At 46.3% G+C, this 20513-nt stretch overlaps 1 protein-coding gene across 11 annotated transcripts in view; it reads right to left on the minus strand.

Moving 5' to 3' along the window:
- Positions 1 to 20513, minus strand: part of LOC147090480 (misshapen-like kinase 1) — a 197748-nt gene that overhangs the window by 33550 nt on the left and 143685 nt on the right. For 6 of the 11 annotated variants that reach the window (XM_085977245.1, XM_085977240.1, XM_085977248.1 and 3 more), the window contains 7 exons: positions 17701 to 17786; positions 14965 to 15153; positions 12749 to 12861; positions 10143 to 10240; positions 4907 to 4930; positions 3399 to 3574; positions 1636 to 1762 (listed from right to left, as the gene is read on the minus strand). In XM_085977245.1, the coding sequence (XP_085833371.1) occupies positions 1636 to 1762; positions 3399 to 3574; positions 4907 to 4930; positions 10143 to 10240; positions 12749 to 12861; positions 14965 to 15153; positions 17701 to 17786 (813 nt within the window). The remainder of the gene's footprint in view (positions 1 to 1635; positions 1763 to 3398; positions 3575 to 4906; positions 4931 to 10142; positions 10241 to 12748; positions 12862 to 14964; positions 15154 to 17700; positions 17787 to 20513) is intronic. The other 5 variants (XM_085977246.1, XM_085977242.1, XM_085977247.1 and 2 more) reach the window with 3 other exon arrangements.

Raw genomic sequence — 20513 nt, forward strand, 5'->3', positions numbered from 1 at the left:
CTACAGTCTCTGTCACAGGTGGGGCAGGGGGTGGGGTGCTTGGGTCGACGTGCGCGCCTTCCACTGCCTGCGCTTGGCTTCCACTTGCTCCCGGCGATGAGACACGAGGTATTCGGCGCCTTCCCGGATGCTTCTCCTCCACTTTGTGCGGTCTTGGGGCCAGGGATTCCCAGGTGTCGGTGGGGATGTTGCACTTTTTCAAGGAGGCTTTGAGGGTGTCCTTGAAGCGTTTCCTCTGCCCACCTGGGGCTCTCTTGCCGTGCCGGAGCTCCGAGTAGAGCGCTTGTTTTGGGAGTCTCATATCGGGCATGCGGACAATGTGACCCGTCCATCGGAGCTGATTGAGCGTGGTCAGATTACAGCCGAGGTGGACATGCAAGATCCAGTTTTTTTTGTTTTTTTTAGGTGCTGGTGGCTGAGGGGGAAATGTTGACGCCAGGAAAACGCATTGCTTCTCTCCAAATAGTGTCATGGGATCTTGCATGTCCACCTCAGTTGTAATGTCTCATCTGAAAAAGGACATTTCTGACAATGCACCCTTAGGCTCCAAAGTTCGGGCTTGAACCCATGACCGTCTGACTTGGAGGCGAGGGGGCTACCAGCTGAGCCCAGCTGGCATCTAGTGCCAATTGTGATGGACATCCCTTTACATCCTGTGTCACACCACCTCTGGTCTACGCACATGGTTACCGTGTAATGATGTCATCATGGACCTGCGCTTACATCGAGACAAGGTTATCAACTAGACGTGCTTGATTGCGGAATGTAACCTTGTAGGTATGTAACTTTTTAAATAAACTGCATCTTCACATTTCTGATATCGCTCTTTTCCCTGCTTCTAAATATTCTTAAAACCTCCAGAAAACTCTCGTTGGCTGTCTAGCTGAAAAAGAGTCTCTTTCCTCTCGTCTCCTTGCTGTCAAACCGTTCCTTGCGCCAGAGGGCAGGCAACCAGATACCAGACCTCCACTCATCCCACTCTAGGATAGCAACCAGGAAGTGCTCAAGGGTGGAGATGGGGTGATTCTACCTGCTCAGGTCCTTCCTGTAAAGAGCAGTAGACATCAGAAATTTATTGAAGTTGTGATGGGAAAGAGAGAATTGAACTCGATTCTCATCAGAACATAGCAACACCGTAAAACATTTACTCCCTCCTCCACTGGTGCACCGTGGCTGTAGCGTGTACCATCTACAAGATGTACTGCAGCAACTCGCCAAGGCTTCCTCAACAGCACCTCCCAAACCCGCGACCTCTTCCACCTAGAAGGACAAGGGCAGCAGACACATGGGAATGCCATCACCACCTCCAAGTTACACACCATCCTGACTTGGAAATATATCGCCAATCCTTCATTGTCGCTGGGTCAAACTCCTGGCTCTCCCTACCTAACCGCACTGTGGGAGCACCTTCACCACACGGACTGCAGCGGTTCAAGAAGGCAGTTCACCACCACCTTCTCAAGGGCAACTAGGGATGGGCAATAAATGCTGGCCTTACCAGCAACACCCATATCCTGTGAATGAATTTTTTTTTTTTAACCGTGGTTGGTGTTCCAATGCACTGCACCACCCCCAATGCACTATTTCCTGATCTTCAACCTGAGAAAGCAGAAACATACTGCGCGGTACACCTACCCTCTGAACAATCATTGTCCCGTCTCCGTAGGAGCTGCTGGAGGTTTCAACCACTGCAGGCTCTTCATCATCGTGCACCACCATTGTGTTTATGCTGTCCGTGTCACCGTCTCTGGCACGGATTGGTCTAAAGAACAAAGACCCCAAAAAAATCAAATCAATAGGGAACGCGTGGACTTCCCTTCCGCAGCAAAAAAATGTTTGAGTCATCGATTTATCTTCATTGTTGCTTTAAGACACTGATTCCAACTGCAGTAAGGGAGCAGTCATTTTTAGAAAAAAAGGGTGGATATTGGTGAGGATAAAACATGTGGCGTCGGTACCCATGCACTGGGGGGGGGGGTGGTGGGATTAGTCATGGATGTTTATCGTGTGCAGGAAAATGTATATGTGGATGCTGGAGGCCCCCCACGGATAACACAGCTCGACATAGTTGACCACGCTCGCATGTGAAGAATGTATGATACTGGACAGGACAAATAGAATTTCACCTCAGGGGAGAGAGAAACATATTGGGTAACAATGACCTAATGAAGGGTGTACACCCAAAACCTTTTTTTTTTCTCTTCACACAGTTGCTGACTAAGCGGCTGGGCATTTTCAGCCTCTTCTCTTTTTATTTGCAGGTTGCAGTCGTTTCTCTTTACTCATAGCTGTCGGAGGTAGCTGGCCGGCTCGCTCAGATCAATGAGAGTGATAAAGTTGAGAAGTCGCACAACACCAGGTTATAGTCCAACAGCTTTATTTGAAATCACAAGCTTTCGGAGCGCTGCTCCTTCGTCAGGTGAAGTGAAGAGAAGCATATAGGCACAGCATATATAGTCAGAGAACACTGCCAGATGATTACAGGTAATCTTTCTAACTGCCCTTTATCACACCTCGGCAGAGAGATAATCACATCGGGTAAGCATTCTCCAAGGCGGCCTTCGAGACACACGACAACGCAAAATCGTCGAGCAGAAACTGATTGCCAAGTTCCGCACCCATGAGGACAGCCTCAACCGGGATCTTGGGTTCATGTCACGCTACATGTAACCCCACCTGACGTAGAGTCATCCAGACTCGAGTCGTCGTTGGCTTGTTCTCTCTACACAAATGTGGCCAGACCCACTGTGATTTCCAGCAAAAAAAAAATTGTTTGTTTTTTGTTTTTCATACAGACCCCAGCATCGGCAACATTTGACCCCTTGTGACCCCACCTCATTGTTCTTTGATGTAATGTTTTCCTGACTGACCTGGTTGGACACCATTCACACCTTTGATTGCTGTGTTTATCTCACTGCCGAGGTGTGATAAAGGGCAGTTAGAAAGATTACCTGTAATCATCTGGCAGTGTTCTCTGACTATATATGCTGTGCCTATATGCATCTCTTCACTTCACCTGACGAAGGAGCAGCGCTCCGAAAGCTTGTGATTTCAAATAAAGCTGTTGGGACTATAACCTGGTGTTGTGCGACTTCTCACATTTGTCCACCCCAGTCCAACACCGGCATCTCCACATCAGTGATAAAGGTGACAGTGAGGTGGGAGTGGACCGCGGCGAGGACAACACCCCTGGGGCAGGAAGCGCGAGTTGCATCATGCTGCCAGTCTGTGTATTTTTAAACCAACAGCTTGTTGGTGATAAGTATCGCATCAATTCCACTGCGGCAATACCCGATAAAGAACATCGCTGCTTATAGGTCTCACTATTCCAGCAAACTAGACATTTCTAACAGGATGAGACGGTTGCGTTGCACAGCCAGGCAACGCGAAGTACCCACCCTGATCTGGAGCCATCGGAGCTGGATAGGTTCTCGTCTTGACGCTCATTTTCTCCTTCCTCGTCCTCTTCGTCACTGCTGCCAGACTCTTCGCTCGAGGACGAGTAGTCCATCACTTTAACTGGCGGTTTGGGCAGCTCATCCGTCCGGATCTCTTTCCCCAGATTCAGCATGTCCTTCAGAAACACAGCAAACTCTCACAATTGGGTCGTTACAACAGCAAAACCCACGTGAAACACAAGGCGTCAACACCCACAAGTGAACCTACTCCTTCCTTCAACTAAACCAACAGCTAGATTTTACACACGTTTCAACATAAAGATGCTTTTTACTCTAAATATGCCAAGCAAAAGAAAAGATTATGCAGTTTCAATGAATTGCCAACAAACAGGTAAGCTCAAAATGAACCCGTAACACAGAAATTATATTTAAGGGGAATAGTTCCCCGTTGAGATCCCTCAATGAAAATGGCGAGAAACGTTCCATGCCAACATGAACAGAGCACCGCTACATGTAAAGATCACCCCGTCTGATTGGTTCTTTCACCCCGAGTAGCTTTGCATCGCTATTCTAATGCGAACAGGTTCAGAGTTCATAAACTCATTATGGACGGGGAAGCTCACTCTTAGTTCATCCACCCAGAAAGGTCGCTTTTGCAGCATCAAATGTTCTTAAATCCAGGAATATCTGTCTCCACTACTCTATCTGGGAGTTTGATCAGCATCTTGATTACTCTATGTACAAGAAAGAATTTCCTGATGTCATTCTTAGATTTAGCTTTTGCTAGTTTGAATGTGTGTCTTACTCACTGGAATATCCCCAATGTACCTTTTCCATTCTATGAACTATCTTGTACACCTTAAGATCACCTTTTCGACAGCTCCTTTCCAGACTGAAAAACCCACGTTTCTCCAGTGTTTTTGGATAAATACTTGAAGGGGAAAAAATTGCAGGGCTATGGGTTAAGAGCAGGGAAGTGGGACTAATTGGATAACTCTTTCAAACAGCTGGCACAGGGGTGATGGGCCGATTGGCCGCCTCCTGTGCGGTAAGATTCTATGTTTCCTCACAACTCAGATTTTTGACACTGGGGAGATACTCTGTGGCTCTTCTCCGCACGGTCTCCAGTGCTTGAAAGTCTCCCTCGTGTTGCGATGACCAGAACTGGACACGGTACTCAAGGTGTGGCCTGGCCACAGCACTGTACAGTTTGATCCCTACTTTCTCGGTTCCCATCTTGGCTTTCTAGTTCAACAATAGCTTTGCTGATTGCATTGGTCGGACAGGTTGAACGTCAAGTCTGCCAAGACTCCTAGGTCTCTTTCACCGTCACCCGTAGCTACTTCAACCCCATTTACGCTGCGTTGGCAATTGTCTGCGTGTGAACTCGGAGAAAGATTTGCAAAACTGAATGTTAAGTCAGGCTCAACGTGGAACAAACATGATCCAATGTACATGGATCTCCAAGGACAAAGCAAGCTGATAGCGTAATACAGAATGACACTAACCTCACCTATTGCTCTCTTATAGCTCTGAGAGTTTGCAAAGTTTGTAGGCAAAAAGGAAGAAGGCAGAACGTTATATAAAAGCAAACAAATTACACATTGTTAAGCAAATTCAAATATAATACTGCTGCCATAACATTCTTAATATCTGTAAAAAGAGTGAAGGGGCAGGACAGTTTTAGGAGAGACTTACAAGTCACATTTATAGTTAAGGGACACATAGAACGCCTTAAATCACACCATAATTCAATAGCTTACATCAACGGAGAGAAGAGATTTGTGCTATTGGCTTTAATTCCATGCCAGCTTGTGTCCCTTTATAGAGAAAAAGAAGTATACTTGATGCATTGATTTAATTAATAAGTGAAACTGCTCGAAAAGACTGAGCCTGGCGAGCCTGGCCAAGTACTGAGGTTGCAAGATGCTTCTCCACAGGGTAGGAGGAAGGGAGAGTTTGCAGGTGACTCCGTGCAGGAGCTGCAATTCCAAACGGCAGTTTTTAAGGAATCAGAGTCAGAGTCAGAGCAAATCACCACTTAGCTGGGGAACGGCACACGACAAAGGGATATTTTAAAAGTCAACTATTCCAAGGGCAGTGGGCAGGCGTTGCCTGGCAAAATATCGTGCGTGCTACTTAATTGGTTAGGAAACAGGAGCAAGTGCTAAAGCATGATACTTTACACAATCTAAACATCTGCGGCGGTGTAAGCTTCCCACCAACAGGCTAAGGTGGTGAGTGACTGAGCCCCACAAACCAGGGAGGCCCCAAGTGAGATCCCCTTCTCAGTCAGTATGGGACACTATAATTAGCCTCAGCACTCTTGGGTGAGGAAGGGGGTTATTGGCCAGAGTTCCCGTTCCTGACCACTGGAAGTCCACATAAGTGATCAAGAGGAGAGGGGGTAATGCCTACTCGCCCTGCCTGCCGACAGTCATTGTTTAAGCAAAGAATGCCAACTTAGCGTGGTAGCAGAGGGCGACTAGGAGTGGCAAGCAGAAAATAAACTGCGCATTCTGGGAGTCTGACAAACACAGGAAATGCTGGAAATACGGAGCAGGCCAGTATGCATCTGGGACAACTAGCACTTCAGTCCCTTCATCAAACCTCATTAAAACTTTCAAATTCTCACAGACCTGCTGCAAATATCCAGCGTTTGCCGTTTTGATTCCAAGTTATTTTGGCGGAGGTTTGCTTGCTCATGCGGGATAGTCACTGCAATAGTTTACATCAATGATGCCGCTGGGAATCAAAGCATACGGACCGAAAACTGCAGCACCATATCAATTATGTAGTAAATACCTCTGCTGTTAGGCAAAATGAAACTTTTGCACCGGTCATATATATGAGAGAGTTTCTAGGTATCTGGAAATCTGTGCAGTCAGCACCGCTGGATTTTAAGAGCTAACATCACTCAGCTTAGCAGCATTATGCACTGCTACGTTTTCCACTGCCGGGCTGGTCAAGATCCTGTGGCTCTTAAGACTTGCAAGGTTATCTGAAGCAGGAGGACAAATTGCAGCCTGTAGTGGCAGGTCTACCCCTGCAGGTGTCACCATCGAGCCAGGCCAGCTGGTCAATCATTGACATCCCGAAGTACTGCGGATCAGCCTTGCTCAGGCAACAGATCATCGCGTCGGCCTCAGAGGGCTGACTCCATCGGAGTCTCTCGAATGTACGTGTGCGTTTACGTGGCGGTTTGCACATCCTGGCCGTCTACAGGACACTTATAAACCATCAGAGCTGAAAGACACCATTACAGGCTAGATGGGCAAGTTGGTATTTTCCTGTCCATCATTTTCGGATGTTCGCATTTGGAGGAACATAGACATAGAAACATAGAAGATAGGAGCAGGAGTAGGCCATTCGGCCCTTCGAGCCTGCTCCGCCATTCAATGAGATCATGGCTGATCATCCAAATTCAGTACCCTGTCCCTGCCTTCTCCCCATATCCCTTGATCCCTTTAGCCTCAAGAAATATATCCAACTCTTTCTTGAATATATTTAATGAACTGGCCTCCACCGCCCTCTGTGGCAGAGAATTCCACAGGTTCACCACTCTCTGGGTGAAGAAGTTCCTCCTCATTTCAGTCCTAAATGGCTTACCCCTTATCCTTAGACTATGACCCCTGGTTCTGGACTCCCCGGCCATCCGAAACATCCTTCCTGCATCTAGTCTGTCCAGACCTGACAGAATTTTATAGGTTTCAATGAGACATAGGATCAGGACGAGGCCTTTCAGCCCCTCGAGCCTGTTCAGTCGTTCAATTAAATCATGGCTGATCTGTGCCTTAGCTCCCTCTACACACCTTGGTTCTGTAACCCTCAATACCCCTGCTTAACAAAAAACTGTCACTCTCAGATTTTGACATTTTCAATTGACCCCCAGCCTCAACAGCCGTTTGGGAGGAGAGTTCCAGATTCTCATTACCCTTTGTGTGAAGAAGTGCTTCCTGACATCACCCCTGAACAGCCTGGCTCTAATTTTAGGATTATGTCCCCTTGTTCTGGACTCTTTCCTCCCCCCCCCCCCACCAATAGTTTCTCCTTATCTACCCTATTTAATCCTTTAATCATCTTAAACATTGTGATTAGATCACCCCTTAAATCTTTTATACTCGAGGGAATACAAGCCTGGTGTTGCTTTGAAAAAGAATGTTGAACCCTTGAGGCTTTACTGACCTGGGGAGGAGGAGGTGAATAAATCTCTCCCCCATTTATGAATCATACATGTACACACTAAGGGCTAAGAAGAGCGAATGAAGAAGAAAATAGCTCTTCAACCAAGTAAAGCAGCGCTGCATACAGACAAATAAGTGAAGTGAGGGGAGTCGGTTGTGTGTCTGGCCCAGTCATTAACTCCTCAAACCACATGACTCAGACAAGCAGGAAGGGATCTCTGTAAGCCCGCAGCTCAATTTAAGTCAGTCAATTTAGTGGAAGGCTTATGGTTGACTGCACTGGTTGCTGACAGATCTACTTATCTTTTCACAGACGTTGCACTGGGTCATTACGTTTATACCACGGGCTTCACTTATCCATCAGGGATGAGGTATTTGACAAGAGGACATTTGACAAGCTCCTTTAAAGGGGCCCTGTCGCCACAGTGTGGGACTGGCGACGCTGGACAGCTCCCAATCATTTCATTTAGAATCTGCAATACTTTAATAATAAACGTTATGCTCGCTAAGGTGAGGCACGAAGTGCTGGGGAATGGACCACTCTCCTGCACTACCCCTTCAAGCACTCCGTGGGTCTACACAACACGAGTTAGTTACCGGGGTAATTCTCCCTCTATTCCATGCCCCAAAAACCTGTGCTTTTTCCCCCTCCCATTTCCTGGGCCAGCTGTCTGAATCAGACTGCCAATTCAGGCTGTGCCCACTTGGAACAGAACTGAGACGGTTACCCTCATTTATGCTCAGTGACATAGGTCACTGTTGGAGCATAAATGAGGCACTTGCCAACCGGGCAAAGTGTTTGAAATGCACCCTACCAGGGGGGCCAGTGTCAGCCATGGCTCAGTGGGCAGCACTCTCACCTCCGAGTCAGAAGGTTGTGCGTTCGGGCCCCACTCCAGCGACTTAAGCACAGAAAAAAAAAAATCTAAGCTGACACTCGGTGTTGTAATGAGGGAGTGCGGTCTTTCCGAGGAGTCGTTAAACCGAGGCCCCGTCTGCTCTCTCCGGCGGACGTAAAAGATGGCACCATTTCGAAGAAGAGCAGGGGAGTGCTCCCTGGAGTCCTGGGCAATATTTATCCCTCAATCAAAATCACCAAAACAGATTATCTAGTCATTATCAAATTGCTGTTTGTGGGACTTTGAATACATTACAGTGACTACACTTCAAAAGTACTTCATTGGCTGCAAGGCGCTTTGGGACGTCCTGGGGTGGTGAAAGACGCTGTATGAATGGAAGACTCGCTTTCTGTAATGGCAGAATGAAACTCAATGGAGGGTGAAGTCAGATCGCATGTTCAAGGTGTATTGAGTGGTCTCCACTGCTTAAAGGGCCAATGGGCTGTCTGAATTTTCTCCAAGTTTGGATGACGGCCCTGTTGTTGTGAAAGTTGAAACAATAAGGAGAGAAAGAGTCGTGTGGTGCCTCGTCAGGTCTTTCAGAAACACCCGAAGCAACGGCAGCTAACTGCCTTGAAGTGCAGCGACTGCCGCCGTGTAGACAAACGCAGCGGCTAATCTGCACACGGCAAGATCCCACAAACGACGAGATCAACAACCAGTTGACCAGCATTTCACTTTGGTGGCACCGGTGGAGGGAGGAATGTTGGAACAGTGGGAGAACGGTTTCCGTCACGGGATCGTCAACCAGAGGAGGCCTCGCTTTAACACATCAATAGAAGTATTGTACCCTTAGTGACGCAGCACTCGCTCAGGACTGCACTGGAGTGTCAACTTAACTCCTGTCGCCATCTCCAACCTTCTGGCATAAGAAGCAGTGCCATCAACTGAGCTAAGCAAAGACACTAAAAAAATATATACTTAATCTTGATACAGCTACGTTAAATTTTACAGTATTCTCCTAAAATGCAGAATATGGTGCTCATAGCTTTAATATTTCGACTTCGAATTCAGAGAAAATGTTAAGAAAAGACCACTAATAATGTGACTTGTACAAAACCAGAGGACTTTTAGATTGTTTAACATAGTGGCAAACAGCAGCAGTGGTTTGCATTTGCATAGCACCTGTAGCAAAGAAAAAAGTCCCAACACGTCACAGAGGGCCAATTCCGGGGTGGGGGGGGAATAAAGAAGGTTAATGTCAAATGGATCTCCTCTCCTTATTTTCGAATGCTTGCAAACAGCGCCACAAGAGAGACAATTGTCAGGGTGAAGCATTTTGCACGTCATAATGAAGCTTACACACATATTCCTAAGGCTTCCTCTGGCAATCAACAATGTAGGATTTCTTCGAGGGTAGGAGTTATTTCACCCTCCACGACAATGGATGTTAGGAAAACGTCTGTCCAGAATAGCCAATATTGGTAAAAACCATAAGATGGTCAAATTAGAAGCGGGCTCAGCTGCTATTGGCAAGAGCCTGGGGCACACGCTGATTAATAGCAGATCCCGCGGCCACTGCTCAGGTTACATTTCCTCTTCAGCTGAAAGCCTGACCTTGGTCCCTCACCACCTCCCCCGCCCACAAATCCTTAAAGAGACCACAATGTCACTGATGCACTATTTCAGCCTCCTGCATTAGTGGGAGTGTTCACACTTACTGCAGGTCTGCCGGGGCGTGAGGTAGTTCGTGTCTCCTCCGGCTTTCCCCGGCTTATATCCTGCGAGAGGACTGGTGACCCTTCAGGCTGAGAGGAAGCTGTGGGATGGAGGGGAGAAAGCATCAAATTAACAACTGCAAACCAAACGAACAGCACCAGCGAATTAAGAGTCAGGATAAGGCCATCAAAGTTTGTCTCTTAAACAATAACCTCGAACTGAGCATCCAACTAGGTTTTGAACATTCCTGATGCTTGTGTTTATGTTCAGTCATAAGAACATAAGAAATAGGAGCAGGAGTCGGCCATTCGAGCCTGCTCCGCCATTCAATGAGATCATGGCTGATCTTCTGCCTCAACTCCATTCACCGGCCCTATCGCCATATCCCTTGATGCCCTTACTAGTCAGAAATCTATCGACTTGTTTTGAATATACCCAATGACTGAGCCTCCACAGCCCTCTGCGTTGAGAATTCCAAAGATTCACCACCCTGTGTGTGAAGAAATTTCTTCTCATCCCAGTCCTGAATGGCCTACCCTTTATCTTGAGGCTGTGGCCCGTGGTTCTAGACTCCCCAGCCAAGGGAAACATTCTCCCAGCATCCACCCTATCAAGCCCTGTAATAATTTTGTATACTTCAATGAGATCCCCTCTCACTCTTCTGAATTCAGGAGAATACAGGCCTAGTTTACTCAATCTCTTCTCATACGACAGTCCCGCCATCCCAGGAATCAATCTCGTGAACCTTCGTTGCACTCCCTCCATGGCAAGTATATCCTTCCTTAGGTAAGGAGACCAAAATTGTACACAGTACTCCAGATGTGGTCTCACCAAAGGCCCTATATAATTGGAGTAAGACTTCTTCACTTGTCCCATCTCAAGTCAACCAATCACCCCTTCAGTTGGAACGCTTTGGGTCCACTTGACCCAAATAACAGTGCAATCTCCATAAAATGAAGGTTATGCGATTGATCATCACCAATTATCTTTCATATCCTCGGCATGTCCCAAAGCACTTCACAGCCAATTAGATACTGCTGGAAGTGCAGTGTTACATCGAGTCTACAGCACTGAAACAGGCCATTCAGCCCATCTGGTTTATGCCACTGTTTATGCTCCACACGAGCCTCCTCCCACCCCTCTTCATCTCATCCTATCAACATATTCTTCTATTCCTTTCGCCCTCATGTACTTATCTAGCTTCCCCTTAAATACATCTGTGCTGTTCGCCTCAACCACTCCCTGTGGTGGCGAGTTCCACATTCTCACGACCCTCTGGGTAAAGAAGTTCCTCCTCAATTACCTCACACCTAAATGCTCATTCTGCAAGGTTATTAATGTCTTCTTGTATTTTATCGCATACTTTCTTTGTATTAACTGTAGTCCTGATTTGGTGTCATCTGCAAATTTAGAAATTGTACATCAGATACCAGAGTCCAAATCGTTAATGTAAATGATGAACAGTGGTCCCAGCACTGATCTCTGTGGAACACCACTTACTACTTTTTGCCAGTATGAGTAGCTACCCTTAACCCCTACGCTGTATTCTGTTTTGTAGCCAACTTGCTATCCATTCTGCCCCCTGACTCCACATCCTCTGGCCTTAGTCATGAGTCTACTATGAGGTACCTTATCGAAGGCCTTTTAAAAATACAAATATATTGCATCTACTGCATTGCCCTTGTTTACTCTCTCTTAAAATTCTCATCCTCGTTTTTCCTCGAGGGAAAAGTACAAACAGGCTGGGAAGTAGGGGAAACAGCGTTAGAGGATGGTCTGGTTACGGGCCGACTCTGCGCGTCTCTGATCAGCCTCAACATGGGGCCGATCCTGATGTGGGCATCAACGATCCAAATTCCAATTTAGATGCACCCAGTTACATAGGAGCAGGAGTAGGCCATTCGGCCCCTCGTGCCTGCTCCGCCATTCAATAAGATCATGACTGATCTTTGAGCTCCACTCCACGTTCCCGCCCGATCCCCATATCCCTTGATTTCCCTAGAGTCCAGAAATCTATCGATCTCAGCCTTGAATATGCTAAACAACTGAGCACCCACAGCCCACTGGGGTGGAGAATTCCAAAGATTCACAACCCTGACTGATGACATTTCTCATTTCTGTTCTAAATGGCCGACCCCTTATCTTGAGACTATGCCCCCTAGTTCTAGACTCTCCAGCCAGGGGATACAGCCTCTTAGCATCGACCCTGTCAAGCTCTCTAAGAATTGTGTATATTTCAATGAGATCACCTCTCATTCTTCTAAACTCCAGAGTATCGACCCAATCTACTCAATCTCTCCTCATAGGACAGCCCTTTCATCCCAGGAATCAGTCCAGTGAACCTTTGTTGCATCCCCTCGGAGGCAAGTATATCCTTCCTTAGGTAAAGAGACCAGAACTGTGCACAGTACTCCAGGTGTGGTCTCACCAAAGCTCTATATAATTGCAGCAAGTAGTTTACTGTACAAATGTAATGTAACAAATATGTAATGATGCAAATTTGTTTCTGTGTTGTCAACAAGGAGATAAGCTATATGCTAATCAGCTTAAAAGTTTGTTCCTAAACTTATTTAACGTCTTAAACAGTACTATAAATCAACCAACGTACTTGTAATTCTGTTGCGCTCCATAGAACCTGTCCCAAGTACCCGGTGGGGACCAATCTGCGGGAGACTCTCCGCTCTTTCCCATCCTGGCTCAATCCTACGCAGGTCTGGATTGCTGTAACCAAATCAGGTCATTCAAGTCAGGAGGCCATTTTGGAGGCAAGACATCTCACAGTTTGCATAATTGATTCAACATTTCATTTTAAAGAACGGTTAAGCAGGAAACTGCACAATACAGAATAGAGGAGCGGCTACTTGCGACCATGCCATTTCTTCCCAATTTGTGGAGTAAATTCTGCACTGCACATTTGCCTGGCGGGTAGTTGCCATTCATCAGCCAGCAGACATAGAAAGACGGACTTGCATTTATATAGCACCTTGCACAACCTCAGGAGTTTAGAAGAATGAGAGGGGATCTCGTGGAAATGTATAAAATTCTGACAGGGCTAGACAGACTGGATGCAGGGAGGAGGTTTCCCCTGGCTGGGTGGTGTCTAGAACGAGGGGTCAGTGTCTCAGGATACGGGGTAGGACATTTAGGACTGAGATGAGGAGAAATTTCTTCGCTCAGAGGGTGGTGAACCTGTGGAATTCTCTACCACAGAAGGCTGTGGAGGCCAAGTCACTGAATATATTTAAGAAGGAGATAGATAGATTTCTAGACACAAAAGGCATCAAGGGGTATGGGGAGAGAGCGGGAATATGGTATTGAGATAGAGGATCAGCCATGATCATATTGAATGGCGGAGCAGGCTCGAAGGGCTGAATGGCCTACTCCTGCTCCTATTGTTCTTTGTTTCTAGGACGTCCCAAAGCGCCTTACAGTCAATCAAGTGCTTTCGAAGTGTAGTCACTGTTGTAATGTAGGAAAACGTAGCACCCAATTTGCGCACAGCAAGAACCCACAAACAGCAATCAGATAAATGACCAGATCATCTGTCTTTTTTTTTAAAAAAGTGATGTTGTTTGAGGGATAAATATTGGCCAGGACACTGGAGAGAACTCCCCCGTCTCCTTTTCGAAATGGTCCAGCTGAGAGGGCAGACGGGGCCTCGGTTTAACGTCTCATCTGAAAGACAGCACTGCACTGGGACAGTCAGCATGGATATTGTGCTCAGGTCTCTGAAGTGGGACTTGAACAAGTAGGTTAAATATCTGTAGTCAGCGTTTGAAGGCGGGTTGATCAAACAAAGTAATATTTTTTCAAATGAAATCTCCTCATTAAGGCATTTCATATTTTTGGTTTTCACTCATCTCCCAGCACCACAAACCATCTACCGACAACATAACATGCAGACAGCAGCTGGCTGATGGACAGCAGCAGTTAACGACATCTTCTCATTTAAGTGGCTACCCAAAGCGCTCAATTATCCGAGTCTTGCTGACCTACTGAAGGCAAACTATTCTGAGATACGGAGAGCTCCGAAGAAATGGACTAATCTCTGTTACCTTACTCGGCAGCTGGGATTCAAAAAATATCACTATTGCTTTGAAGAATGCTCTGCCTCTGGCGAATTGCTGATTTCCCCAGTCCTAGACACTTATCACTAGATTCATTCAGAACAGCCAAGGAGCATAGATTAAGTCAAGACAATTGCAGCTAAACAGGTTGCTTATCCTCCTCAAGCTGCAGGTACTACTGGCTAACGTAATACGGCGTCAGTAAACCCTCAAAACCCCTGGCTACAGGTGCAACAAGCCTGCGGTAAAATACTCGCATTTTCCCATACAAGCTTCATCACTGCTCTGAGACCAACACTTTCGAGATTAGTAGGCATTTATGCATTCCAACAGAGTAACAGCCGCCCTTACTTGTCCCATCACTACCCCCTTTTGGCATTTAGTCTCTCCTGCCCTCCACCGTATCAGACCTCCCCAGCCCCACTTCCCTGCCTCTGTACTTGCTTAAAAACCGTTGCATCTCTAACTTTTTCCAGTTCTGACAAAATGCCATCAGCCTGAAACATTAGTTCTGTTTCTCTCTCTGCAGATGCTGCCCGACCTGCCGAGTATTTCCAACATTTTCGGTTTTTGCAGCAGCCTCTGGACCACCCTGAAGAGTAGCAGGAGGGGAGTGCCGACCTAACACTGGAAACATTTGTGCATTTCACAGTTAGCTGAAACAAGGAGAAGTGTTCCCATCCCACCAACGGCAGAACACCAACTGAACGGAGACACGTCTTTCGCCATCTGCAGCTGTGCTTCACTCCTGACGTACCTGGTTGACGGGTTTGTGTGTGACTGGAAGGCTGTTTCCAGTGGGGTTCCGCAGGGCTCAGTACTAGGTCCCTTGCTTTTTGTGGTATATATCAACGATCTTGACTTGAACATAGGGGGTCTGATTAAGAAGTTTGCAGATGATACTAAAATCGGCTGTGTGGTTGACACTGAAGAAGGAAGCTGTAGACTGCAGGAAGATAGCAATAAATTGGTCAGGTGGGCAGAACAGTGGCAAATGGAATTCAATCCGGAGAAGTGTGAGGTAATGCATTTGGGGAGGGCTAACAAGGAAAGGGAATACTCATTAAATGGTAGGACACGGAGTAGTGTAGAGGATCAAAGGGACCTTGGAGTGCATGTCTCCAGATCCCTCAAAGTAGCAGGCCAGGTAGATAAGGTGGTTAAGAAGGCATACGGAATGCTTGCCTTTATTAGCCGTGGCACAGAATACAAGAGCAGGGGTCGGGGGGTTATGCTTCAACTGTATAAAACACTAGTTAGGCCTCAGCTAGAGTACTGCGTGCAGTTCTGGTCACCACATTACAGGAAAGATGTGATTGCACTAGAGAGGGTACAGAGGAGATTTACAAGGATGTTGCCGGGAGTAGAGAATCTTAGCTATGAGGAAAGATTGGATAGGCTGGGTCTGTTTTCCTTGGAACAGAGGAGGCTGAGGGGAGACCTTACTGAGGTGTATAAAATGATGAGGGGCCTAGATAAAGTGGATAGCAAGGACCTATTTTCCTTAGCAGAGGGGTCAAAAACCAGGGGGCACAGATTTAAAGTAATTGGGGGAAGGTTTAGAAGGGATTTGAGGGGACATTTCTTCACCCAGAGGGTTGTGGGGGTCTGGAACTCACTGCCTGAAAGGGTGGTAGAGGCAGGAACCCTAACCACATTTAAAAAGTACTCGGATGTGCCCTTGGGATGCTGTAACCTGCAGGGCTCCGGACCAAAAGTTGGGAAGTGGGATTAGGCTGGATAGCTCTTTGTTGGCCGGCACGGACACGATGGGCCGAAATGGCCTCCTTCCGTGCTGTAACTTTCTATGATTCTATGTACCGGATAGAATACGAACACAGAAAACTGAAGGGCAGAACAGACCAGCTGCTCCATCAAGCCTGCTCCACACCATGATAGCAAGTGAATTGCGACTAAACACTTCTTACCTCCCTCTTTTCTCCCTCTCCCCCCACCCCACAGCCACTTAATCTCCTGGGAGAGGCAAATAAAAAAAACCCAGGGCCAATAAGGGAAAGATTACTCTGGAAAATTTCTCTCAGACCCCCCTCAGGCGATTGAAACCAATTCAGGAGCTCACACGGACCACTTAATGAATATGAGGCAAGAAATCCTGACTTAAACATGGGGCACATCATCCTCTTGCACAAGCGAAAAAGAAAAAGAAAAAGAAAAGAAGACAAAGAATTATCGATCTGCTATTTCAACCCTCTTGTCTGTGGCCATTCAATCACAAACACCACAATAGCCACCTGGTCAACTTACAGGTGTGGCAAAAATCAGAAAAGTGCACGGAGGTGAGGCATAGGGCGCACGACAGCTGCGTGCTAAGTAAAGCTCAGGTAAAACATGAAACGATTGTAACCACAACACCCCAAGCTTGCTGTCCCATGTCCTATTGAAGAAACTATGGACCAAAGGGGGAACATTCGCTCCCATATCTGTTGGATGCACCCAGCAAACAAGGACACTGGAATGAGAAAAGTGATCCCAAATCGAGTCACTGCACTGCTCTCTGGCAAACAGTTAGACAGCTCACGTCTGCGGGAGGACAGGCAGCCTCTCTCCAGTGACAATAGGATGAACACAAATTACATGGGCACAATTCTCCAGGGGGGAAGAGAGAGCAAAGCTCAAAACAAGAGAAATATACTAAAAGATGGATTTCGTGCGAGCAAGACAAATTCAATGATGTGGGTTTCTGCCACTTTGTGGTGTTTTGGGATTCGCATGGAGATATTCCGGCCATTTACAGTTACAGCCATTGGTTTACAGTGACTGGATAAGTGGAATTCCAATTGTATCAAATTAACTTCTGGGATTTTTACCCATATTAAGAGGATCGAATTTCACGATCCATTCATTTTCCCCTGAAAACCATCAATCAGTGGCCTTGAAAAGTCAAATTATCCTAATGGAAAAGCAAGATACTGCGGACGCTGGAAATCTGAAAGGAAAACAGCAAATGCTGGAAATGCTCTGCAGGTCAGGCAGCATCTGTGGAGAGAGAAACATTTCAGGTCGGTGACTTTTTTGTCAGAACTGGAAAAATTTAGACATGCAACAGATTTTAAGCAAGTGTGGGGGCAGGGAAAGGGGGGGGAGGGGGAGGAAAGAACAAAAGGGAAGGTCTGTGATAGGCTGGAAGGCGGGAGAGATTAAAAGACAAAATGGATGATTGTACAAGGCAAAAGGAGATGGTAATGGGACAAGTAAAGAAACAAAAGATGGACGTAGAAGAGGTGTAAATGGGAATGGCAGAATCATCAACATCTGAAAAAATGGGGGCAGAGGTTATGATCTAGAATTGTTGAACTCAATGTTGAGTCCAGAAGGCTGTAAAGTGCCTAATCGAGAATGATTCTAATGGGCCTGCTGTGAATTTCCACCATCCTTTGTTTTGATTCACTCGCAGTTTACACCAGTGTACAATTCAGCTTGCAAAATCTGGAAGGGATAGAAAGGGAGAGGAATGTGGAGTGGTTTATATTACCTTGCACGTGGAGCCTGCCCTGGTCGATTTATCAGCGCACTGCTGCTGTTCAGCGCTGTAGCTATGGAGGTCGTTCTCTGAGGAACCTTCAGCCAAAAAAACCAGAAACACAATCTGTTCATGTACAATTCCAACAACAATTCCACTCTGAATTAAACATGGGTTTAAGGCGGCTTGTCTTTGGATAAAGGGCATGCTTAGATGGATCTACCCCCTCTGGAGGACGACCGTGACTTGGCGTTTACATAGAGCTTTTACAGCACTGTTGTATTAAAAAAAAAATACATAGCGTAGCTTGAACTTCTGCTATGGTTTGCTGGCCGTTTGCACATTTAAAGGTCAGATGACACTGTGGTGATTTGTTTCAGCTTTGTGAACAGCGCCCAATGAACTACGTGCGCCAGGCACCGGCGTAATATTCCATCTGTTACGGAAGTGCTCTTCAATTGATCTGTAAAATGATTCCAAGTGCTTACTGTTGCTACTATTGGCAGTTGCAATTAATGCCTTTACGGGCAGTTTTGAAAAGTTGCATTTATACAGCACCTTATCACATCTCGCATGAAAGAACTCAAAAGTAGTTTATGTACAATGAATGACTTTGAAACGCAGTGACTTATGCAGGCAAAACTGGCAGCTATTTCAATACAGCAAAAGGCAATGAGATAACCAGTTAATCATTTTTTTGGTGGCGTTGGTTGAGGTAAGAACGTGGCCCAGGACACAAAGAACTTTCCCATTTCTGTAGCCTTCTCCATGCCTACAACCCTTCCAGAACTCAGAGTTCCTCCAATTCTGGCTTCTTGTACATCCCCGATTTCCTTCGCCCCACCACTGGCGGCCGTGCCTTCAGCCATCTAGGTCCCAAGCTCTGGAATTCCCCTCCCTAAACCTCTCCCTCTCCTCCTTTAAGATGCTCCTTAAAACCTACCTCTTTGACCAAGCTTTTGGTCACCTGTCCTAACATCTCATACAGCTGGGTGTCAAATTTTGGCAGATAGCGCTCGTGAGGTACCTTGGGATGGTTTATTACGTTAAAAGGCGCTATATAATGCAACCTGTTGCAATTGAATTTCATGCTCTTCTACAAATATTGTCAGGGGACCTTTAATATGAAGTGCTGGAACAGGCAATTGGGGCCTTGGTTTGATATGTCATCTGAAACGTGGCACCTCGGACGATGCAACACTCCCACAGTACTGCACTGAAGTGTCGGCCTACATTTTTAATTCAAGTTCTAGAGTGGTACTTCAACCCACAACCTTCTGATTCAGAGGTGAATGTGCTACCAACTAACATTAAAGCAAAAAGATCTTTATTCACATCCTCTGAATATGGTTCAGTCGTTACCAGAGTCTGGGCGATGCACTCTGAGTACAGCACTGCCCGTCACCTCTGGGACTCAAGTTTCAATCCAGCCCAGACTACTGGGATCAACCTCTCCACTCTGCGCTGGCTATATAGATCCTAACTGTAATAAGCTAGAGGCACTCACTAACCAAATGGGCACAAGTCCAAACAAAAAAAGTCAAAGGAACATAGGAACAGGAGGAGGCCATTCAGCGCCTCAAGTCTGTTCCGCCATTCAATTACATCATGGTTGATCGGTGTCTTAACTCCATCTACCCGCCTTGGCTCCGTAACCCTTCATACCCTGGCCTAACCAATATCCATCATCATTTAGCTTGACTTGGCAATCTCAAAAAGAGCAGGTGGGTGGCTATTGAGGGTAAGTAGAGATGTCAGTGATGCAGCAAGAGATGCTCTTTTGAAGTTGGGGGCTGATGTGTATTGGGATTGTGTTGACCTTGGGAGTGTGTTTAATGGGACACTGCAGATGAAGCTTTACATCTGATCTGTGTTGTACCTGATCTGGGTATGCTTTATGCTGGTGTGAAAGGATGGAAAAAGTGCTTCAATCCCTCACCCTGATGAGCCCAAAAATTCAAAAAGGGAACATAATTGGAAAAATGTGTTACTACTTTATTTATATCACACCTTGTCGCATGGAAATGTCTCAAAAGCGCTTCATAAACGTGACCAAAACGTAGTGCTTTGAAGTGTTTCACAAAATTAACCGCCCCAGTCCATTAAGGTCTCACAAGCCTTGAGTGCACAATTTGTTTTGTCCCGAATGTTAACAGAATCTTTACGCAGTCCACAATTTTTATTGAAGCACTAGTCCCTGATGCTGCACATGGGAAAGTTAAGACTAAATGTAGTCTTCAGATGAAGGGGGTTGGGGGGCAGTGGTTAGAGGACGTGTGACAATTTAACTAGGGCACACAGACGTTATCACATCCTCATTTTAAGTCAAGCATTCTGTTCTATTTTTTAATAATGTCATTACAAATTCCTGAGTCCATATTTATTATGGAAGCTGCCCAAGTAAACGTGTCACGCTGTAATCGCACTCTCCCGCCAGTGGTGGCACTGCAGCGCCTCCACTGGGAGTGGGTGCGACGACCGTGTGACAAGTTTACAAAGGCAATCTCGATTCTAAATGTGGACGTAGGAAGTTATAATGGAAAAGGTTTACAGAAAGTGCTCGCAAATGTAAAATGTTTAATATGTAGATAAACAACTCTGGAGCCCGTGGTGCAGTCCAATTTATCGCATCAGCATTATACAGATTCAGTAGTAACCTAGCACTCGACCTTTCAAAAAGGCGAGAGCGCGCGAGCTCCGGTAAAGGCCAACATAACCAACCAGAAGACCCACACCCTCCCAAAAACACACGGCACAATCCTCTAACTAGAAGTGCAGCTCAATCCAGGCAGCTATTGCAATCAATAAGATCGCAGAAGGCATAA

This window comes from Somniosus microcephalus, unplaced genomic scaffold (assembly GCF_052327205.1).
Source record: "Somniosus microcephalus isolate GS21.2 unplaced genomic scaffold, FLI_Smic_1.0 unresolved_chr4, whole genome shotgun sequence".
Lineage (NCBI taxonomy): Eukaryota > Metazoa > Chordata > Chondrichthyes > Squaliformes > Somniosidae > Somniosus > Somniosus microcephalus.